The 13,965-nt window shown below is 36.8% G+C and overlaps 1 protein-coding gene across 2 annotated transcripts; it reads left to right on the forward strand.

Annotated features, from left to right (window-relative positions):
- Window positions 1-1,405: 1,405 nt before the first annotated feature.
- On the forward strand, window positions 1,406-12,262 carry LOC140279643 (solute carrier family 22 member 4-like). Of its 2 annotated transcripts, none has more exons than XM_072374797.1 (11): window positions 1,406-1,693; window positions 2,611-2,793; window positions 5,061-5,164; window positions 6,838-6,992; window positions 7,142-7,313; window positions 7,462-7,588; window positions 9,184-9,281; window positions 10,412-10,626; window positions 10,778-10,960; window positions 11,143-11,278; window positions 12,168-12,262. In XM_072374797.1, the coding sequence occupies exons 1-11, from the start codon at window positions 1,490-1,492 to the stop codon at window positions 12,235-12,237; spliced, it is 1,647 nt and encodes a 548-aa protein (XP_072230898.1). In that variant the 5' UTR covers window positions 1,406-1,489; the 3' UTR covers window positions 12,238-12,262. The 2 variants fall into 2 exon arrangements, with proteins under 2 accessions (XP_072230898.1, XP_072230899.1); XM_072374798.1 differs by having other exon boundaries at window positions 2,629-2,793.
- The last annotated feature ends 1,703 nt before the right edge of the window (window positions 12,263-13,965 follow it).

Below are 13,965 nucleotides of genomic sequence, written 5' to 3' on the forward strand. Positions count from 1 at the left end.
TTCTATTTGCTGTGGTCTTGACGATCAGTTATTCAAGGGCAGTACTGGGTTGCAACAAACCACAGTAAACCTATGCAGGGTGGACATATACTCTGTATCAGAATCATGGAAAAGGAGCATTTTTCTCAGACATTCACCATCCAAACCTGCAGTCACAAAAAGCACATGTAGAACTTTGTACCAATACCATTTCAAACTTACCTTGAGTCTTGAAAGGTGTTTTGAAGAAAAAAAAACTAACTAATAGAATATTTTACTCCAATGAAAGGAAAGAGAGAAAAAGAAAACAGGACAGAAAAAGAAAATGTGACGAGGTGAGAAAGAAGACAGAAACGCATCAGAAAAAGATAAGGGAGGTGCTGCTGGTTAGCATTTAACTACTTCAGTAAGGTATAAATGGAATGAAAAGCTAAGAGTCACTTTCGCTAACCTCATTTCATCTGCATACAATCTATTGTTCAACTGGTCCAGTTTAATATTTCCCTCGTGGCATGTTGTTGGAATTGGGCAACTCTAAAAATGAAAGGAGAGAAACTGATGTCTGTATTTGAGGACAAAGTCAGTCGCATTACAGACAAGAAAAACCATCTAATGTTAAAACTTAGATGGTTGAATTTATGGTTGTTTAGAACATTGGTTTTTAACATTGTATCCTAAAGTAAGTCAATACTTCAAGCTGACTTCTTTGTACCTTTAGGTTGAGAAGTATAATCATTTGGCATTTCCTATTATGTTCTTATCTTTAAACATAATCGTTAATGTCACCATTATATCAGCAATATTCTCTGTAGAGCCACTGGTATCAAAGCTTGTCACAATTAACAATTAGTTGTGTGATTACTTGAGATGATTGATGTTTTTGCAAAATCATTATTTCCCCAGCATTTGTTGAAATGTACATGCTGACTAATAGAGCTTTTATTCAGAAAACTCAGAAAAACAGTCTTGCCTTTTTGTTTTAGATATTTGAAAATATCTCACTCAGATTACCAAACTGGTCTAAACTTGTCTCTTGTCAGGTTCACTCCTCTGCTGAGCCTCGACCTCTGAGCCCTGCCTCTCTTGGAAATGTTCCGTTGTCACTTTACATCTATCCCCAGCCTCAGAGGATTTAAGACCCCAGAGCATAAATTATATTTGAGTGTAATGTTCTCGCAAGAGTTTGTAAAAGATTATGCATGTACAGCATATTGTATCAAGATTGTTATTGTTATCAATTATTGTTGGCTACTTAGGAAGCTGTGCAAATACTAGTCATGAGTTTGTACATGCTTTTGAATGATCTGTTGCCACATACCCATTTTTCAGAGGTAAATCCAGTTTCAACAGTTTCAACAGTCATCTATAATCACCCTTTAGGGCGTAGGCTGCTTATCATTTGATCTTTCAAACCTCTGCTTGTGACGTAGCTTTTGTTACCTCACAGGGTCCGATTACAGGAAGACGGTAACTAGAAAGCTTTAACTAGAACGAAGAGGATAGTTTTAACATGGATTATGCTGACGCCGTTGCTTTTTTGGGCCAGTGGGGATGTTTCCAGCAGACTATCTTCTTCCTGCTCTGTGCCAGTATTATGCCAAATGGATTTGGTGCTTTCAGTCTTGTTTTCCTGGCAGACACACCAAGTCACCACTGTGTTGTACCTGACATTAACCTCACAGAAGACTGGCGTGAAAACATAATACCAATAACCGTGAGTCACTTTCATAGTATCTTTTATCATTGTATGTGTCAACACGGGTTTAGCTATGGTGTGGCTTGGCATGAAGGTAGGACGTGGATGCAGATATTGTAAAGAAAAACTTGATTCATTAAAACAAAAGGAACACAAGGCACGGCTGAGCTGGAAAACCAAACACATTAAACTGATTATGAAAAACTAACAAAACAAAACATGGCATGAAGCATGACTATAATTAAACTATGGCACTGAACAAACCTGACGTGAGAACAATTACAGTGAATCGCTGTGGCACAGAACGTTGAGGATCTGGCAAAGTGCAAGGGGAGACCTGCAAACTAAATACTGAAGGGAGGTGACTGGTGATGGAGTGCAGCTGAGGGGGAAAGAAAAGGTGATTTGAGTGAACTGATGATCAAGAGTGACTGAGGGGAAACATGGCAAAAAACTATTGACTAAATATAAACCTAAAACATGAAAACAAAAACTATAATCATGATAGAAAAAAATCAAGAAACAAAAACACAACAAAACCCAAAGACGTGAGAGTTTGTCAGTTTTCCTTAATTTGAATGTGATTTACTAACTTAGTTATGCTAATATGTGAATTTGCTGCCATTTCTTAAAGCAAACCTTGTGATAGGGTGCATTTATTTTTTTTTTATAGATCCTTCATAATCATTTTTTTGTTTTTCTCTTCAGCTTCTCCTCCACTGTATAAGCTCAACTCTTTACGTGGTTGTCTAGACTAAAAAAAACTTGATATAAATACAGTCCATTTACCATTGAGACAATATCTGGTGTACAAGAAGAAGATTTTTCTGTACCTGCACAGCTCTATTGATGCGCTTCGGTTAAATAGAAGAATGCGTAACTGCTCTTTATGGAAAAAAAACTTGCTGTTCTCTTTATTTTATTGTGACTGTGAGGTGGTGAATGGGAAACAGGAGCTGAGCAGCTGTAGCAGATACAGACTCGATGTGGTCAGAAATCTCTCTGCTCAGGGTTATATTCCTAGAAAGGACATTAATCTCACTGACCTGGAACAGGAGGGTTGCATGGACGGGTGGAGCTACAGTAAAGACGTCTACCAATCTACCGTCGTGAGTCAGGTGAGTGTTAAGTTGTCATTTTGCAACTCTCTAATGTTGTCTTGTATTTAAGTGTGTTAGCAGGTTTGTCAGCTTTGACTTTCAAATTTCCCAATAAAGCAGCTTTTAATGCACAGTACATGTAAAATGCTTAATTTGGAATTCTTGTTCTAATAAAACATGACACAAAGTTCAGCCAAGTAAACTACAAACTTGATTTCCAGACGTTTTGGGAAGTGATGCAGGACGTCGTCTTGATGATAATTAAGAGTTTAAGTTAAAACAATTATCTTGTCTGGGTGTTAATTACGAGATAAATAGTTTAAAACAATAAGTGTGTCTGGGTGACACAAATGGTTAATGCGGTCTGTTAGTTCTGAGACATAAAATTTACCATCACAGTGCACTGAACAATTTTTTGTAGTTTGAAAAAAAACAACAAATCTAGATGCACCAACACACAAAAAAGTTTAGAAAGAGGCATGTTTATTCATAGTTATATTAATCTGACTTTTAATTACACTTTTTAATCATTTGAGAACCCAAGATACTAACTGTTGCTCGCATCAAACTTGATATTTGTTAAGATTTTAAATACAATGAAGATGGTTCGTAAGCTATTTTCCTTAGCAGACAGCTCCACCTCCTATCCTGTCCTACCTTGTGCTGTGTCGTTATGCCTGCAGCATTTGGATGCGTCAGTACCTGCTTTTGAGAATGTAAGCAATATTCCCTTTACAAACTGCTAAAGTTCAAACTACCTCTCTCAAAAGGGGTATTAAGTGTTGTTAATGTCTCATTTTCATGTAATCATATTGTCAAACTGTGACTAAATGCTTAATAACCTCAGTATTATCTCTCATCAACTTGACATTGTAAAATGTAATGTACTGTGAAGAGATTCCCTTCTTACACAAAGAGAGAGACGTGGCTTTTCTTTTCACTTTAACTGATAGATCCTGTTTTGGAACTCAAGCTCTTTTCTTCATAATAGATTCATTTCAAGCTTTTCTTGAAAGCAAGTCTTATACATGTAATTTCCCCATTGCCTAATCCATGGCTGGGTTAACACAGAGACTCAAGGGCTTGTAGTTTGCTTGTGTCATTCATTATTGTGATAGTGTAACTGTTAGCACCATGTAACACATACAAGAAAATAAAAATTAAGTTTTAAAATTGAAATATGTAGTCCCACAGTTGTAATATGATGCTAACATATCACTCTTCAGACAAGGTTGATACGTGGAATAATACTTTTAATCCTGGAAATACTGCAGAGGGGTTAACCTCTTGTCCAAATGAAATTAAGAATCTCACATTTCTGTGTAATGTTGCATTTAGTCAATTTTTAAACCTCCTTTAGCACTGATGAAACATTTAGCTCGTTCCTCTAGAGGTGCCTGTAAGAAAAAAAATAAATAAATAAAAAACACAAGGTTTGAAATACCGTTGCAAAGACTTTCTCCCCACTGTAGATTATTTTTAATTTTAGCCAAGCTTTAATGATGCAGATAATATAATCATGGATATACTTAAGGCCGCAAATATTTGGCAGAGGAGATAGAGAGATGGACCTTGTAGGTTTTAGTTATTATATGGAATGTGTTTTCAAATTTCACACAGGGTGAATGCCTGCTGTTGTTGTGCTGCTCTCCTTTTCCTCTCTGTTTCTCCCTTTAAAGGGAATGTCATCTCTGATAACAGGCACATATATGTGTCACCCAATGTTGTCAAGCAGTGATGACATAAAGCGTTAAGCTGCACAGTTTTGTCTGAGAGACACACATCCACACAAAGACACACACATGTATATCACAGTGGAACTATAACAGCAGCAAAATAAAACCACACTTTCACTGAGCTGAAGTGAAACGACTGCGCACAGATTACACAACAATTACAGGACAGAATTATGGACAGGATGGGAAACATTTTTACTCCAGCAAATTACAACTGGTTACTTTGCTGTTGCAAGTAAGTCATTCAACAGCTGTCAGTTTGCCAAGACTGAGGCCTTGGTATATCTTGTGATTTTCTGAAATATTAAGCTATGATCCTGCTTAATTTTCCATATTGAGAGGAACACCATGGATCAAGACAGAAAGTAGAGAGGGCAGCTCTAAGCAAGCCCAAATGTTAAATGTTGAAGGAGACAATTGTGTATTTAAGTGATTTCAAGGTATTAATAGATTATTTTCATTTTAAAGATGTAACTTTATTGACAAGAGATTAGCTTTATGATCTTTAACCAGTATACATATAAAGACTTAAATGTATGAACTTTACAGTTTGACTTGGTGTGCAGTGAGCAATGGAAACAGCCATTCACCTCCACAGTCTTCTTTGTGGGAGTACTTTTTGGATCTTTCTTCTCAGGATCTCTGTCGGACCGGTGAGAACACCATCTCCAAGTTATAATACTTACTTAAGGTAGATTCAAGGCAATTCAAAGGTCTTTTCCAAAATGCTGTTAAACAGTTAAAATTATATTCTGAGCCTGTGAGGTGCAAACACAGCAACTTTAATGTGGACTTTTCCTTTTTTTTTTGATAATTTATTCATTAGAAAAATAACAATACATTTTTAAAAAAAATGTTATAATAATCAGAGGAAATATAACTTTTTTGATCATCCTGCTTTATAGGATCTTCTGCTTTTCATGCTTAATATACAGTGCCTTGCAAAAGTATTCACCCCCCCGCCCTTGGCTTTTTAGCTATTTTGTTACATTCCAACTTGTAATTTAAATGTTTTTAAATCTATGTTGGTGAAATGAAATGAGAAAAATGTATATTTAAAACATAATTTCAAAAATTTAAAACCGAAAATTGGCATGTGCATATGTATCCACCCCTTTTGCTATGAAGCCTCAAAAGTTCTGGTGCAACCAATTATCTTGTCCACCTGTGTGAAATCTAAATGTCACATGATCTGTCAGTATAAACACACCTTTTCTGAAAGGCCCCAGAGGCTGCAACACCACTAAGCAACAGGCATCACACCATAAAGACCAAGGAGCTCTCCAAACAAGTCAGGGTTGGGTTATAAAAAAATATCCAAATCTTTGATGATCCTTAGATGAGCACCATCAAATCCATCATCCCCAAATGGAAAGAACATGGTACCACAGCAAACCTGCCAAGAGAGGGCCACCCACCAAAACTCACAGACCCGGCAAGGAGGGCATTAATGAGAGAGGCAGCGCAGAGACCAAAGGTAACCCTGAAGGAGTTGCAGAGTTCCACAGATGAGACTGGAGTATCTGTCCATAGGACCACAATAAGCCGCACACTCCATAGAGCAGGGCTTTATGGAAGAGTGGCCAAAAAAAAGCCATTACTTTGTGTTAAAAATAAGAGGGCACGTTTTGAGTTTGCCAAAAGGCATGTGGGCGACTCCAAAATGTAAAAACGCTATGTCTGGCACAAATCCAACACATCCCATCACCCCAAGAACACCATTCCCGCAGTGAAACATGGTTGTGGCAACATCATGCTGTAGGGATGTTTTTCAGCAGCAGTGACTGGTGGATGGTGCTAAATACAGGGATATTCTTGAGCAAAAACTGTGTCAGTCTGGCTGTGATTTGAGACTGGGACAGAGGTTCACCTTCCAGCAGGACAATGACCCGAAGCATACTGCTAACACTCAAGTGGTTTAAGGGGAAACTTTTATGTGTTGGAAAGGCCTAGTCAAAGTCCAGACCTCAATCCAATTGAGAATCCGTGGTTGGACTTGAAGATTGCTGTTCACAAGTGAAAACCCTCCAACTTGAAGGAGCTGGAGCAGTTTTGTCTTGAGGAGTCAGCAAAACGTCTTCAAAGTTGTAGGCATGTTCTGTAATTGACATGATGCAAACTCTCAAATCCATTCTAATTCCAGGTTGTGAGGCAACAAAACATGAAAAAATGCCAAGGGGGGTGAATACTTTTGCAGGCCACTGTATACTGTACCGTTTTTGCTCATAATACTTTAGCCTCTGTGAAATTTTGAATATAGGGCTTTTTTGTGATTTTCTTGGCCATTTTTACTTGCTTTATCTGATCATTTATCATCTTTCTGTAGATATGGGAGGAAACCAATTCTATTTGCAACCATGGCAACACAGACCATTTTTACATTTGCTCAGGTCTTCTCCAAATCATGGATTGTGTTTGTCATCCTACTCTTCATCAATGGTTTGGGCCAGATATCCAACTATGTAGCCGCTTTAGTATTGGGTACATGAGTATTTCATCCTATGAATATCATCCTATTAGAGTAATTATATACAGTACAGATAAGTATAGTAAGTTTGTGATAAAGACTGTACATATATACTGACTCACCCCATGTCCCAATCTGTGTATTTGCTTCTACTCATTAACAGGTGCTGAGGTCTTGACCGGCAACATGCGGGTCCTTTACTCATCCTTGGGCACAAATTTAGGCTTTGCCATAGGCTATATGATACTGCCTCTATTTGCTTACTTTTTAAGAGACTGGAAATCTCTCCTCTTGGCTCTATCTGTCCCTTGTTTGATCTACACCCCCCTCTGGTGGTAGGTTGCGGTAATAGTACTTAGTTGTAATTGTAATCAATCTATTTCCTAAGAGAGGAGTTCTTGTTTGCTGTCATTGATGACTTGTTATTTGAGTCCATCTGATCCTGCCTGAACCTCTTTGTCTCTGTGTTCAATAATGAGCCAGGGTCCTGCCAGAGTCTCCTCGTTGGTTGCTTTCTCAAGGCAGAGTTGAGGAAGCTGACGCCATTGTAAGAAAGGCTGCAAAGTGGAACAAAGTTCAAGCGCCAAGGGTCATCTTTGAAGACTGCAGTGTAAGTTGACATTAATTTAAACTCCTTCTTTACGGTTCAAGTTAGTGGTAAAATAAAAAAAAAACCAACAAGTGTCAAATTTACAAAATGAACATTTGAAGGGGGATCTTCGCAAAAATAACTGAAAGAAGTGGTGTATAGAAATAATATGTATCTTATATTACATCAAAATACATGGAATATTATATAAATAGCTAATATTTAGGGGCAAATTATCCTTTTGTTCCCTAGAACCCTGGCTCTTTTGGTATTTGTTACAAAAACGAATAAACATATTTTTTAAAGGTTCCCAAACATGGCAAACTCACCGAAGAACCCAACAGTGTTGTATCACAATTACACACAATTATCACAATTAAAATGAATGAACTCATTTGTTAGTCTGCTTAGGTGGAAGATAAAGAAGATATTTGTAATTGTTGTTGTTTGTCTGTTAGCAAGATTTTACTAACGCCACACAGGCAAACGTTTTAATTGGCTGAGAGTCGGAGGATGGGCAAAGGAAAAACTCATACATTTTAGTTTGGATTGGGAATGTACTAGATAAATGTGTAAGATATGGCACTGGCATTTAAAAACAAACTGATTAACATTTGTGTGACCATGGTTAGAGGACTGTTACTGAGTCTATAATTTACAGTTTTGATTAGGCGGGGATAGAAACCAGAATTTTTGTTATAGTTTTTCAAATTTCACCTTTGTCTCGTGACAAGGAAAATGTGACTTACTGAACAAACTCTGGCAAATTACAAGATGAGTCCATCATTTTGTCCTCTACTTAATTTGAAAAAAATAGATAGTTTGGTTGTTTACAAAACTAGAATATTCTACTTTTAAATTAAATTGTTTTGTGTCTGAATGCACATCCTCCATGTGTTAAGATTCCATAATTGTTAGTGGTAGTTCAGAATTCTCCTGTGTGTTTCTTATCCAAAGAGCCCAAGGCTGTTAAAAGGTTTGACCTTTAGGAAACGCATTGAGGACAAAATAAATGGCTATAGAAAAAGTACAAATAAGCCTGAAATACAATGTGACTGCACAAGCTTACACAGAATTCTGAAGTGACAACTAACTTCACTTTTCAACACCATCCATTACCTTTAAAAAAATGAAGTCACTTTTAAAAGGTTTTCAAAGAAAACACAGAAATGGTATGTACTAATGAAGAAGTCATCTGACTTGCTGAGACTGGAAAGCCCGACTACATCTGATTGTAGACTACGGACCACGGCCTTGACAGTAATTAACTGCTCTTCTATCCTTTGTCCACAAACTGTCTTTGAAACCGTTATCTTTAGAATTATTGATACTTGGCACTTGGTGTGAATGCACAAATGAGAGATGAGTCCGCAAAGTCAAGTTATTTTTACAGCCTATCTCCAGATTTATTCGCCATTTTTTTCTTACTGATAAATATAAAAGACATTGTCCAACAAAAAAATTGTTAAAACACTTTGCCCTGTATGAGTAAAAACCTGCAGTTGTGTAGATGTTAATAAGCACATTTTAGGGTGTTTTTCAGGTGAACGTTTGAAGAATGTTTTAACACTCAGCTCAGCCTCAAGTAGCTCATTAATTCATTGTGTATCCTGCAGATTAAGAAGACAAAGACTCAGAAGAAACAATACACTGTGTTGGACCTGTTTAGACACAACAGCATTAGAAGCACAACTCTCCTCCTTTGCTTGGTATTGTGAGTAAAGTCTTAAATCCCTACAAACTTCTATTGAAACTTATCAGCTCAACACAAAGGAAGCACATGCAAATGTATTTCATGAATTATGGAAAATTGCACATCTAAAATGGAAAAATACATTAACTACGCTGCCAGAACTTATAGTATACAGCATTCACTTCTCAAATAGCTCAATTTTACCTCTTCAAAGCAGAATTTTATAACATTGTAAGAACATAGTAAAACAAATGCAACTTACAGGGCCTTCCCCCTCTCTCTGCTGTGCTTTAGTTCTGCCTCTATAGCCCCTCCCTGCAGAGTAGGCTGACATAAAGACATTGATTATGGCAACTACAGGAATGATAAGGGACTGACGGAGTGTATGAGCCGGTCAAACATGAGGACACAGTAAGGTTCCAGAAAAATGGGATTCATTTACCCAAAAAATGCAAAACACCAAACCAACATAGGGCTACATAGGGCCCTTTAAAAGAGGTCACATTAGCAAAACTGAACTTAAATCATTGCAACAACTTAACCAGAAAAGTAACTCCCAACTAACTTTTGTACAAAATGAAACTGAGCTGACATACAACAAACACAGGGGATTTAAATACTGGCTGATCAGACCAGTCTGACACACAAGGGGAAAGTAATACTAACAAAGAACCCAAAACAGTTAGTTTGAAGTAACCGTTAAACTAATTCTAATCAAACAATATTAAGTAAATACTTCAGAAATGAAAGAAAATACACAATATTTGATAAATAAATGCATTACCATGATGCAGCAGTTCATGACCCATCAGTGCTTCATGTATGCCACACTGCTGCTCAAGAATCCTCCCCAGCAAAAGTTTATAAAATTGAACATGCAAAAGTCAACTCAATGGGCGCACTACATATACAACTTTTGCATCTGAAAAATATATGTAAAGAAAAATGTGGCAAAACATATGAAAATAACTCCTGTAAAAGTGTTGGTGCATGGGGTTGCCGACCTAGCTGTGTGGCGGCAGGTGTGGCCATCATAGGAGGAAAGGCACAAATAAATAAAGGTAAATGTGTATCATTAAATTCTATTTTCATGCAGATTTCATTTCAAAATTGAACCCCAACATCGTTATTCATGTTCTCCAATTTTTCAGTTTCACTTTGACTGCTGCGTACTATAGTTTGTCCTACAATACGTCCCAACTCCATGCTGACCCTTACATCAGCTGTTTCATCTCAGCAGTAGTAGAGGTCCCAGCATACTTTTCCAGCTGGATAGCACTACGCTACCTTCCACGAAGGCTGTCAGTCATTGGTACCCTGATCCTTGGAGCAATACCACTATTTTTGATTCAACTGCTGCCAGAATGTAAGCAGAAAAAATATTGTTCATATCTGTACCTCTGCTCTCTTTTTCTCACAGCAAATTAAGAGTATGATGAGTAAACACTTGATTGGAATATCTTTCATTTCTCTTCAATTGTGATGAAAAAGGCAATAATCAATCATTTACCCTTTAGATCTATCCAGTCTGTCTCTTGTACTGGAGATGGTGAGTAAATATACCATCACCACTGGTTTCTCCCTGATGTTCGCCTACACTACAGAGCTTTACCCAACAGTGCTCAGGAACACAGCAACAGGGATGACAACCACTGTTTCCAGGATGGGAAGCTGCATCACCCCTTTTTTATTAAGTCTGAGTGAGTAAATTACGTTGAAATGATCAATGTCATTTACTTTTGATGGTTAATCAGCTGCATGTAAATGCTTAGACTGAACCTGATTTCAAGCTCATGTGAAAGCTTTGCGCATACCTGAATTTATACTCACTGTGAATACACAATCACGAGGTACTTTTCTCTCTTCTCCAACTTACTTTTAGGTGCATATTTCAAGTACCTGCCTTATATTACATTGGGAACTCTGTGTGTTGTGTCAGCCTTCGCTGCTCTTTTCCTTCCAGAGAGTTTTAAACGACCATTACCAGAAACCATTCAACAAATGCATGAAAGAGAAAGGTATGCAATTGAAGAATATGCTTTTTATTAAGCTTCGGCTGATTTTTACAAGAGTCTTAACATCAACTAAGCATCTTGGAATTTATATTGTATAAATTTTGTACTTTAAGATATTGTAATTTTCTCTCTTTTTGATATTCATATGTGGTATCCTCACTTTAGTTTTACAATTAGCTTGTGTACTACCTTTATATATTGTATTATTGCTAAGCTTTTTCAAGATTTTAGACCTTGTGTTCTTATCTGTGTCCTGTTTGAGTAAAAATGCAGAGCTTAGTATAAAAGTTACTTTTGTGATTATATTCATATAGTACAGTGTGTCCCACTCATTTTATATATTTGAATTAAAGGGGATGGCATATGATAAACAGACAAAATAATAAATGGAATAAGGAAAAAGAGATTTAAAAAACTCTAAACAGTCATTTTAAATTTCCCTTGACACTGCTACTGATTTCTAATCTGCTCTGATTGGTCTGCTCCAGTAGTTTGTAGAATTTACAGTAGCTCCAGTAAATTCAAGAAAGTATTTAATTAAGTGCAAAGCTGTCATATGCCACGAAGTGTAGGCTGCATTATCGGCTGCGTTATGATGCACATATAATATTTTTTATGTCATCAAGTTGTTTGCAAAGACAAATATTTATGGAAGCAATAGTGTGATAAAGGAGCAAATATGTCTATGTTATGCTAGTTATGTGAAATATTCAGAGTTTATCAGATATATCAGAATATTTGTGTGCATGTGAACATACCCATTGTCTTTTCTTTTGTAATAGTGTCACCAAAACATGTAAAAGCAAAACCAGTATTTATCTTCTTACTCGTTCCATTTTATGAGCACAATACCACAACCAGTTTGTTGTTTGTGTTTTTCACCTCATAACAGATTGAAGTGTCCCTGCATAACAAGAGATGAAACCTCAGCACCTGTAGAACTGCCGGACAGTCCTGTATGATCATCTGCTTTTCTTTTCTTCTTTTTTTTTAAAACTTTTTTATACTTGAAATGTTGGTTTTGCTATTGAGTGCCGTTATTATTGTTTTTAGCTCTAAACAGTTTTTTTTGTATGGGTTTTTTTTCTACATCAGTAGGATATCAGGTAGTTATTCATTCAAAATTAATATGTAGTGTTATCTTTTTCTTACATTTGAAATCTATTATTGTGTCTTTCAGACATATGCACAAGCATTTATTTATTTTACAAGAGTACAAAGATATAAAGAATGTTTTGATAGGATATATCATTCTATTATTGCATGAATAAATTTTTCATGTTGTACTGTGGCCTTTGACACAATTTTCTGAGGTCTCGGACATAATTTAAGTTAAAACGTCAGTTTTACTCTCAAATACTTCCATTTATCTCATCTGCAGTTTGACCAGACAGTTGATATTGATCCTCGACACATGCTAATGTAACACCTGGTTAAAAATAGAACCAGTTATCAATGTAAAATAAATAAAATTGAAACTTAGATGTCGACCAGTTACTCAGAAGATAAGACTCACTGTGGAGAAATGGGTGTGAGTAGAAAAACGAAACAAAAAAAAAAACTAAAAAACAAACAAGAGATCACTGTTGTGTTATATAAAAAAGTAAAACATGTAATTTATTTCAGTATGTATTGATTTTCTTCAACAATAATAACACAAAGGACAAAATCAAAAATATACAAACTATTCCCTCTTTTCCCTTACAAATCCACCTGTCAGGTAAGTATCTAAATTTGAAGACTAATTCTTAGTTTAGTGCTAATTTAGTTATTGTTTTAATTGTCTAATTTATTTCCAGTTTGGTATTTTTAGTCATATTTCATTGTATATCTTATTGACAGGTGGTTTCCTTAACTTATCCCTCTCTCTATCAAAAACAATACACAAAGATAAATAAAAATAGTTCCAAAAGTAACCGAAGGCTATCACAATCACAATGTATCACAAATGAACAGGAATCAACTTCTCTGACAGTCCGGGTTCAGTGGGGTTTGGCTCGCCACCTCAGTTCAGACTGTAATGTCTGACCAGCTGAACTGAAGAATTAGAATGTTGTCCATAAAGAATGAAGGGATGATGATGAAAGGGGTCACGATCAGCACACACATACACACACAAGCTCCTGGCCAAGGGTCTTTGATTTAAAAAAGCAGGATTATTACTGTTCCAAGAGGGGTTTCTTCTTCTTCTTCTTTCTTTCTCTTATTATTTTTTGTTGGTCTGTCTCTGACTCCGTCTGTCTCGGTGTTTCTCAAGGTGCAGCTTGAAAGACACCGAGACACATTATAAATTCAAGCACCTGGACATGCAGATTGCTTCTACAAACATCTGGAAAAGAATGGCTCGCTCTCAGGAGCTCAGTGAATTCCAGCGTGGTACCGTGATAGGATGCCACCTGTGCAAGTCCAGTCGGGAAGTGTCTTCGCTCTTAAATATTCCACAGTCAGCTGTCAGTGGTATTATAACAAAGTGGAAACGATTGGGAACGACAGCAACTCAGACACGAAGCGGTAGGTCACGTAAAATGACAGAGCAGGGTCAGCGGATGCGCAGAGGTCGCCAACTTTCTGCAGAGTCGATCGCTACAGACCTCCAAACTTCACATGGCCTTCAGATTAGCTCAAGAACAGTGCGTAGAGAGCTTCATGGAATGGGTTTCCATCTCCGAGCAGCTGCATCCAAGCCATAC

The sequence above is a fragment of the Leuresthes tenuis genome, unplaced genomic scaffold (assembly GCF_036924035.1).
Source record: "Leuresthes tenuis unplaced genomic scaffold, fLeuTen1.0.hap1 SCAF_21, whole genome shotgun sequence".
Lineage (NCBI taxonomy): Eukaryota > Metazoa > Chordata > Actinopteri > Atheriniformes > Atherinopsidae > Leuresthes > Leuresthes tenuis.

Excerpts from the sequence above, each read along its gene's own strand:
- LOC140279643 (XM_072374797.1), top strand. The coding sequence starts at position 1,490 with ATGGATTATGCTGACGCCGTTGCTTTTTTGGGCCAGTGGGGATGTTTC. Across the intron at positions 6,993-7,141 it reads TGTAGCCGCTTTAGTATTGG|GTGCTGAGGTCTTGACCGGC; the intron begins GTACATGAGTAT and ends ACTCATTAACAG. Across the intron at positions 7,589-9,183 it reads TCATCTTTGAAGACTGCAGT|ATTAAGAAGACAAAGACTCA; the intron begins GTAAGTTGACAT and ends TGTATCCTGCAG.